Raw genomic sequence first — 8951 nt, 5'->3', positions numbered from 1 at the left:
AGCCTGGCGCGCGAGGAGGGGCCAGGTGGTGCTCCTTGCGCGCGGCCTCCTGGGAAGTGAAGTCCTTGCACAGTCGCGCGCGGCCCCCTGGGAACTGTAGTTCGCAGGCGCGGATCGGGCCTGCTGCAAGCGCAGGCAGACGGCGCGCCGGACGACGCTTCCCGGCAAGCCGCGCGCCCCGCCCCCCTCCCCCCGCCCCGGCCGCAGCCAGTCTGGCCGCCCCGCCCCGCCCCGCGGCCCTGGCCCGCCCCGCCCCGTCCGGTGGGCGACGCGCCGCATGGAGGCCGGCTGAGGAGCGCCGCCCCGCCTGGTACGCCGCGCGTCTCGGTCCGGGGCGGGGGGCGCGCGGGGCGCGCGGGACGGGGGAGGCGGCGGCGGCAGCGGGGGCGGTCCAGACCAGGCCCAGTCGTCCCGCGGCACGCGGCCCCGGGCCGGAGGGTCAGCGCCGGCCTCCGCGGAGCGCGCGGGGCTGAGGGAGAGGGCGCTGTGGACTGGGGGCGGGGCCGGGGGCGGGGACCGGGCCGGGTCGGGGTCGGGGTCGGGGTCGGGGCCGGGGCGGGGGGTGGCGGCGGTCCGAGCGGGCAGCCCGGCTCCGCAGGGGCGGCGACGTGGCCTCGGAGGGGGCCCTGGGCCCTTCGCGGCGCCGGCGGCCTCTGCCCTTCAGGCCGAGGAGTCGGGGCTGCCATATGGAGCCCCGGAGCCCAGACTCCGAGGCCCGGCGCGCTCTACTCACCTCGATTCTGGGAGCAGCTTTATTGAGATGTAACTTACATGCCGCAAAGTTCTCAAATGCGTCTCTGTGAAAACTGTCCCGAGAAAGAAAAGCGAGGCTCACAGAGAGCAGGAAGTCCTCGGCGTCACACTTGGGGTGTCAGGGCCGCCGCAACCGGAGATGGGGGGCCTCCAGGTGTCTTCCTCCGGGCTCTCGGGAGTCCCCCGGAGAGGAGGGTGTACAGGCCACCGGCTCGCTGCGCCCCCGTGAAGGCGGCAGTGTCTCTGGGCTGTCTCCCTGGCTGTCGTTGTCTGCCCCCTTGTGTGACTGGGAGGGAGCCCCCTGACCTTGGCGCCACTGGGCAGCCTTGCAGGGTGGCGGTGATGCTTCGGTGTCAGGCCTGGGGCAAAACCGCCAGGAGAGGGCCCAGCATGATGGGCAGGAAGGACCCCACCCCCCAGTGCCTCCGAGGAGGTCAGCATGGGGACCCCCACTGGGCAGAGTGCAGGTTCCAGGAGGGTTGGCCAGGTGTGCTAGGCCTCCAGCTCAGGTGTGACTTGACACTTTACCCATATCCCGACCTTTGCCACAGCTCCATAAAACAGCCTGCCAGGCCCGGGGGGGTGGGGGGGTTCCGGTGGCTTCAGAAGTGGGGGTGTAGGGGTGTAGCTTCAGGCCACACTCTGCTGCCTCCCACTCAGTCGTTTTTCTCTACAGCCTGTTGTCTGTCCAGTTTGGGATCCCTGACCTGAGCAGGCAGGCCTAGTGGGCTGGTTGGGAGCTGGTTTTTCTGGAAACTCCATCTGGCACTGGTCAGCTCTTGGCCAGTAAGGGGAAGCCAGGCTGGGGTCCGGGAGGCGTTTCTGGCTTCCTGATTTTTAGAGGCAGATGGGAGGGAACGACTGAGTGTGATCATGACAGAATACCACCGATGGGGCTAAAGCAACAGTTTCCTCACAGTTGTGGGGATAGAAAATTCAAGACCAAGGTTCCTGCTGCCTTGGTTGCTGAGAGGAGCTCTTCCTGGCCCCAGACAGTTGCCTTCTCACCATGCACTCCCAGACCAGCCCTCCTGGGGCTCTTCCCAGGAAGGCTCTAGCCCTGTCCTGGGGCCCAGCCTCGTGACCTTCTCATCTGCGTCATCTCCCGGAGCCCCTGCCTCCTAATTTCATCCCATTGGGCTCAGGGCTTCAAAATATGAATTAGAGGGGACACAGCCCAGTCCATAGCAGTGGGACCCTGAGAGGAGATGGCAGCCCATGGTCTGGCTCCACGCCGGCTGCCTGCTGTCCTGGGTCTGTGCTGCACGGGGCACTCAGCAGGCTGTTTGCTGTGCCAACACCTCGTCCAGCAAGAGCACCTGACACGTTCCCTGGGGGTCCCCAACGCAGGCGGGGCTCTCCCTGCCTGTGAGCCGGTGCGTTCTCTGGTGAACCTGGCAAGATGGGTCCTCTTGGGGGTCAGGGGCTCCCTGGCATTTGGAGTCTGTTTCCCATAAGTGTGTGGGTGGAGCCAGATCACAGTTACGCCCCTTCTGCGGAGGCGCCTCCTGGTCCTCCTGCCCCAGGGACGGATGCCGACATGCCATCTGAGCGCGGCACACCCTGTGCCCATCATGGGACGGTTGGGCGGCTGCTCGAACCACCCCGGCCCTGGAGGCCGGAGGTAGGCGTCTGGGCAGGTTGGGGGGGCTGCCGAGGCCGCACCGTGCCAGGTGGCAGTCTGAGAGCGGACAGCCCTGCGGACATCCCCCCGCAGCGCAGTTGCTGACAGCCCAGGTGCCTGTTTGCTGGAGGACCGGCCTCGGGCCACCCAGCTCAGGAGGCCTCCCCAGGCCGCGCTCCCTAAGTCCAGCGAGGTAGTGACAGCTGCTGGGGTGCGGGGAGAGCACCTGGATCGGGCGGAAAGGTCTGCTTTGTGCCAGCTCCCCAAGGGCTCGGCGTTGTTGGCTGGGTTGCTGGGCGGAAGCCTGGCGTGGGCTCCCTGGGCCTGGGCATGGAGCCTGGGGTCTGCTGGGCTGGGCTGCCAGGACCTGTCGTCCAGAAATCCTGTGGCCAGAAACGCCACCTGCGGGTGTGAGGAGGTGGAGGCTGGGCCCTTGCGCCCCTCCAGGCAGCTGAGAGGTCGGGTCCCGGCTGTAAAGATCTGAGGGTGCGTCATGCTGGGAGGAGGGTCGATGACCCTCTGAACTGGTCCTGAGTCCGCCAGGGGCCCTGCCTGAGCTTCCGGGAAACCAGACGCTGGAAAGTGAGAGACGCCTCTCAGGCCAGGTACCCGCCCTGGGGCACTCCGAGTGCTGGGTCTGGGTACTGTGGTCGTGGCCCAGCTGTCTGGGGGCTCATGGCCCGTCTGCCCCCTGGGACAGAGGGTGGGTCTGGGGGGCCAACCAGACTGCGGCCCCCAGGCCCCAGGGAGGGACACTGAGGCTCACTGGCCTGCCTCCCGCTGGCTGTCACACAAGCTTCCCGGGACAGCATGGACGCTACCTGGAGAAGCTTCTCTGATCCTCTGGCACCTCGTGTGAAGGAGACCCAGGGGGCTCTCCTGGGTCTGCTAGGGAACCTGAGAGGAGGGCGGGCCAAGCCAGACACCGCAGAAGCAGCTTCCTGTTTCTGTTCCCGTGGGGCCTTTGGTCTGTGAAGCGGGAAGGAGGCGGCCCTGGGGCTGGTGAGGCCGGTGAGCCGCCCTCCGCGGGGACCGGCCCCCGCAGCGTGGCTGCTGCTCCGGGTGGGGGGCGCTGGGGCCTGGCCTGCTCAGAGCCCACGCTGGCCCCCCGCCCCCCGCAGAGGCCCCTGGCTCTGCCTGCCGCTCCTTGGCCGGGGCCTCACCCGGGGCCTGTCAGTCCCTCTTGGGACCCTTCCCCCGACTTCATTCCCGGGAGCCCCAGGCCAGGACAACGGTGCTCCGAGAGGGGCTGGGAACGGAGCCCGGGCGAGAGTTGGGCCCAGGGTCACAGGGTACTGGGGGGAGGAACTTGACCTGGTGTCGTGTTTATTTTATGGTCTGTATTTCCTCTTCGTTGTGAAACTGGAGCTAATGGGGCCTTGGGCATGTCCTGCTGCCTGCGTGGACCTCCTGGGGGCCCCCCGCGGTTCACGTGTGACCGCGTGGACGCAAGAGCCCACCACGGCACTGAGCCAAAACCAGATCAGAATCGCTGCTCACGTGATGGTCCCGTCACCTGTCAGATTCTCCAGTGGGCTCAGCCCGTGGGTGCCCCGCAGGACCCCAGCTTTAAGCTCAGCTGGAACCGAGGCTCTTTCAGTTTCTGGTTTGTTTCCAGAGGCACCCTGGGAGGTCTGGGTGACTGATGTGGGGCAGGCACTGCTTCTGTCCTCAGTGGGGGCAGACAGAACGCCATGTCCCAGCCCCTGACATCCCACCCACCCCCGCACACACCCACCCCATTCCTGATACCCCCACCCTGCCCCCTGACACCCCAGCACCCCTACCATGTCCCTGACCCCACACCCTGCCCCCTGACACCCAAACACCCCTACTGTGTCCCTGATACCCCCACCCCACCCCCTGACACCCCACCCTGCCCCCTGACACCCCCACCACCCCCGACACCCCAGCACCCCTACCGTGTCCCTGACACCCCCACTGCCCCTGACCCCCTGGTTTTCTCAGGTGAGAACAGTCTTCCTGGGTCCAGCTCCTGGCTGGCCTCTGGTAGGAACAGTGCAGAGGCTCACGGACGACCCAGGGGACTTGGTTTCTGGCTCAGCTTCTTAGAAGCAGGCTGGGTTCTCAGTGACGCCAGTACAGCCAGGCCGTCCCCGATCCCTGTTCCCTGCGCCTCCTAAGTCTCTGCTCACACCCGTATGAGACTCACACCCATGCCGACACTGCTGGGACGTGGGCGTCACTGCCCATGAGAGCAGGGCTGTGGCCACGTGGCCTCCCACGCCGGCCCCACACACAGACTCCCTCCCACCGCTTGGTGTCATTTTTTTAGGGAATTTTATAAATTTTGTTTTTGTTCCGAAGTCAGAACGGAAGCACCCAGGTCTGGCCAACTCCCCCATGGGGTGTCCCCCTGCCGGGCAAGCAGAGCAGGCGCGTCCCAGCTGTGGGCGACTCCAGGCTTGCTGCCCTGGCGTCCCCGCTCCGCACCCGGGGCCCAGGGCTTGCCTGCGGGTTGTTCCAGACGCCGGAGGCCCTGGCACACTGATCCCGTGCCCGGCCCTGGGGCCCTAGGTGAGGACGGCCCCTGTTTCCTCAGGCTTCACGCATCGCTGCCAGAGCTGCTGCCAGCCATGGAGGGGCCGGAGGAGCAGCCGCCCCGCGAGGTCAGAGGCTGGGTGGGCTCGGGGGATGGGTGCAGGGTCCCCGGGGCTCCCGGGGTCACACCGCCTTCTGTGCCCAGAGGCACCTCACTGGTTTTCCCACCGTGTTGCTGACCAGCTGAGGGCCACGCTGGGCGCCATCGGGAGCGTGTCGGGGGCACATGGCCCGTGGTCCCCCAGGCCGGGGGCAGCACAGCCTCAGCGCCTCCTCCCTCTGCAGGCTGACACGGAGCCCGTCGTGACTTCAGGGGCCTCAGAGGCAGTGCCCAGGGTGCTCCCCGGAGACCCCCAGAACCTGTGTGCGTGCTCCCCGGGTCCCCGTGGGGTGGGGCTTGGGCGGGGTGACCTCCCGAGGTGGTGGTGAGCCGGGGCCCCGACCCAGCCTGGGGTGTTCAGGGGTGCTTGAGCGGGAGCCCCCTCCCCTCCTCGGGTTGGTGGGCTGGGGGCTTCAGAGTCGCCCTGGAGCCCATGGGCCCTGCCGCAGCCTCCCCTGGGCACCTCAGCAGCCTGGGGCTCCCACCCAGGCCCCAGGACGCTCATCCTGGTGGGTGAGGACCAGAGGCTCCAGACTGGGAAGGACCCCGTGCAGGCGGGCGTCCCTGAGCGGGGGCTCGCTGTCCCGCAGCCGATGTGGACGCGTTCAACCTGCTGCTGGAGATGAAGCTGAAGAGGCGGCGAGAGCGGCCCGACCTGCCGCGCACGGTGACTGAGCTGGTGGCGGAGGACGGCAGCCGCGTGTACGTGGTGGGCACGGCCCACTTCAGCGACGACAGCAAGCGGGACGTGGTGAAGGTGAGGCCGCCCCTTCCCGGCTTCACGTACTGAGCGGTGCCACGGCCCAGCCGTGGGTGGGGTCGCCGCGGGGCAGGCGCGTCCGGGGCGGGGCTCTGGGCCTGGCGGGGCCCTGAGCTGGCGCGTCCGCCGCAGACTATCCGGGAGGTGCAGCCTGACGTGGTGGTGGTGGAGCTCTGCCAGTACCGCGTGTCCATGCTGAAGATGGACGAGCGCACGCTGCTGCGCGAGGCCAAGGAGATCAGCCTGGAGAAGCTGCAGCAGGCCATCAGGCAGGTGCGGCCATCGGGCGGGCCGGGCCCGGGGCTCTGCCCGAGGGGCCGGAGGAGAGCCGGCTGGCTCCCCAGCCCCGAGGCGGGAGCTGCTCTGGCCCCGGGGACCCCGGGGGTGCTGGCAGGTCACAGGGGTGGGGAGGGGGCTTCAGTGTGTCCTGGGGCCGCAGGCCGAGACCCCCACTGCGTGTCCCTCCCCGGGGACATAGGACCCAAGGGAGATGTGGACAGGGGAGTCGGGTCTGGGCTGGAGGGCAGGGGGCTCCGTGGGGCCACGGGCAGGCCGCCGGCCCAAGCCTGCAGGCTGCTGGCGTGTGGTGGACACGCCTACCGGCGGCCTGTGGAAGGCTGCCCCCTCGCGGCTGACACGCCCCCCCCCCCCCCCCCCCCCCCCCGCTCCCCCAACGCAGAACGGCGTGGCATCCGGGCTCATGCAGATGCTCCTGCTGAAGGTGTCCGCCCACATCACCGAGCAACTGGGCGTGGCTCCCGGCGGCGAGTTCAGGGAGGCCTTCAAGGAGGTGGGCCCAGGCCCCACTGGGGGCGGGGGCTCGGGAGTCGTCCCGGGGCCTGGGGTCCCCCACCGACACCCCAACACCCCACCTCTACCCAGGCCAGCAGGGTGCCGTTCTGCAAGTTCCACCTGGGCGACCGGCCCATCCCTGTCACCTTCAAGCGGGCCATCGCCGCCCTCTCCTTCTGGCAGAAGGTCAAGCTGGCCTGGGGCCTGTGCTTCCTGTCGGACCCCATCAGGTAGGTCCGCTCAGCCTCCTGACTGGGGATGCGGCCAGCCGCCTCATGTGACCCACAGTGACGCCCCACCGTGAGGCCTGCTCCCCGAGTTCCCAGGCTGGGTCTCCTCGTGCAGAGCCGCCCCTCCCCTCCTTCCATGGGGTCCAGATGGGGGCGGGGGGGACCCCGCCCTGGGCCCACCGCCTCAGCGCCGGCCGCCTCCCCCCAGCAAGGACGACGTGGAGCGCTGCAAGCAGAAGGACCTGCTGGAGCAGATGATGGCAGAGATGGTGGGTGAGTTCCCAGACCTGCACCGCACCATCGTGTCGGAGCGCGACGTTTACCTGACCTACATGCTGCGCCAGGCTGCCCGCCGCCTGGAGCTGCCGCGCGCCTCTGACGGTGAGCACAGCGCCCGCGGGAACGGGGCCCCGCAGGGAACGGGGCCCCGCAGGGAACGGGGGTGCTCAGGTGCTCATGCGTCTCCCACCCCAGCCGAGCCCAGGAAGTGCGTTCCTTCCGTGGTGGTGGGCGTCGTGGGCATGGGCCACGTACCTGGCATTGAGAAGAACTGGACCACCGACCTCAACATCCAGGAGATCATGACGTGAGTGCTGTGCCCCGCACGCCCCGCCCTGCCGCCTCGGAGTCGGGCTGGGGGCTGGGACCGCCCCCTCAGCCAGCCCAGCCCGCCCTCCCTCCCCAGCGTGCCCCCGCCGTCAGCCTCGGGCAGAGTGTCCCGCCTGGCCGTGAAGGCCGCCGCCCTGGGCCTCCTTGGCTACGGCCTCTACTGGACGGGGCGCCGTGCCGCCAGCCTGCTCCTGGCCCTGCCCGCCGCCCGGCACGGCCTGCAGAGGCTCTGCGACGCCTGGCCGCACAAGTAGCAGGACAGACTGGAGCCAGCGCCCGCGCCGGGGCCGCCCCTCAGGGGTCTCAGCCCGGCTTCTGCCCGCCCCCAGCCCGCCCAAATAAAAGAGTTGTTCACTGTCTGAGCTCGGGCTTCCCCGCAGCCCCTCCGCACACCCGCTGTGGGCTGTTAGGAGGCTCACGGGCCAGGACGAGCCGCGGGGCAGGGGCAGGGGCAGGGGCGCGGGAGGCCGGCCAGCCCCTTCCTCACTGTGCCTTCTCTCCGAGGCGGGCTGCGGGGGTGTCTCGCAGGGGGTCGGGGCCACTCCCTGGGGGCAGGCTGCGGCCATGCAGCCTTGGGGTGTCCCCTGGGGGCGACTTGGCCAGGCTCAGGCCCCCAGGAAGCGCCAGCAGCAGCTCTGCCTGCAGAGATTCTGTGTTTTGGGCTTTTAAAAACGTCTGAAACTTTTTTACTCAGGTAATTTTAACTTAAACTGAAGCAAACGTCAGGAAATACTAGCCTTAAATCTGGTTGGGACCGAGAACATCTTTTTCTTGAGTCTCAGTCCTGGGAAGATGAGCTTGTAGGGCACGTCCGCTCCACTGTGGGCAGCCAGGCCGGCCCCGAGCCTGCCTCCAGCTGCCGGGGGCCCAGGACCCCACCCTCCCGGGTGGCTGACCCTGCTACCTGTGCAGCTGGCAGAGGGACCTGGGGTCTCCCTTGCCCTCTGGACAGACGGTGGCTGCCAGCAGGGCATCCACCTTGCACGGGACCCAGCCTGGGCACAGTCGGGCCCCACACTGCACTGCCCTGTCGCCGCCTGTCCGCGTGTCTCCTGGTCTCCTGTCGGTGGCATAGCATCTGGGGCCCACGGCCTCGTCCGATTGTGTGTGTTGACTCAGTGTCCAGATGAGGTGAAATCCACACCACCGGCTGGACCAGGTCATTGTCATTCACATGCTCGTATACCCGTCCCTTAGAAACTGAAATAAAATCTAATTTTGGAAGCCGTCTTGTGAAATATGTGGGAAGGGGGCTCAAGTGACAGGCGGGTCAGGGAGGCGCCAGCGTGCCGGGGGCTCCCCCCATCCCCGCGGGGCCCTGCCCTCACCCTGCGGCCCACGCTGCCGTGCTGCCCAGCCCAGCCCAGCCCAGCCGGGAGGAGGCAGGCCGGGACCCGCACCTCAGATCGGTCCAGAGAGCCCAGAGCGGAGAGGGGCCTTCCCCCCAGAACACACGCTCACCCACCCCACGCGGGCCTCCTCTGTGCTGCTCTGCCCCGGGCCAGCTCAGAGGGGCCGCGT

The 8951-nt window shown here is 68.5% G+C and overlaps 1 protein-coding gene across 4 annotated transcripts; it reads left to right on the top strand.

Annotated features, from left to right (window-relative positions):
* The first annotated feature begins 248 nt into the window (after nucleotides 1-248).
* Nucleotides 249-8654, top strand: TRABD (TraB domain containing). Of its 4 annotated transcripts, none has more exons than XM_061124280.1 (10): nucleotides 249-310; nucleotides 4941-5007; nucleotides 5225-5303; nucleotides 5630-5796; nucleotides 5932-6072; nucleotides 6479-6589; nucleotides 6682-6821; nucleotides 7030-7202; nucleotides 7296-7407; nucleotides 7507-8654. In XM_061124280.1, the coding sequence occupies exons 2-10, from the start codon at nucleotides 4975-4977 to the stop codon at nucleotides 7682-7684; spliced, it is 1134 nt and encodes a 377-aa protein (XP_060980263.1). In that variant the 5' UTR covers nucleotides 249-310; nucleotides 4941-4974; the 3' UTR covers nucleotides 7685-8654. The 4 variants fall into 4 exon arrangements, with proteins under 4 accessions (XP_060980263.1, XP_060980262.1, XP_060980265.1 ...); XM_061124279.1 differs by having other exon boundaries at nucleotides 5123-5303; XM_061124282.1 differs by lacking the exon at nucleotides 249-310 and adding an exon at nucleotides 2547-2570.
* The last annotated feature ends 297 nt before the right edge of the window (nucleotides 8655-8951 follow it).

The sequence above is a fragment of the Dama dama genome, chromosome 22 (assembly GCF_033118175.1).
Source record: "Dama dama isolate Ldn47 chromosome 22, ASM3311817v1, whole genome shotgun sequence".
Lineage (NCBI taxonomy): Eukaryota > Metazoa > Chordata > Mammalia > Artiodactyla > Cervidae > Dama > Dama dama.
This window is presented reverse-complemented; position numbering and strand designations above follow the sequence as displayed.

Bases quoted from the DNA above. Each gene is read 5' to 3' on its own strand.
- TRABD (XM_061124279.1), top strand. From the start codon at position 4,975: ATGGAGGGGCCGGAGGAGCAGCCGCCCCGCGAG. The intron at 5,304-5,629 runs GTGCGTGCTCCC...GCTGTCCCGCAG, and splicing joins CGGAGACCCCCAGAACCTGT to CCGATGTGGACGCGTTCAAC. The intron at 6,822-7,029 runs GTAGGTCCGCTC...GCCTCCCCCCAG, and splicing joins TTCCTGTCGGACCCCATCAG to CAAGGACGACGTGGAGCGCT.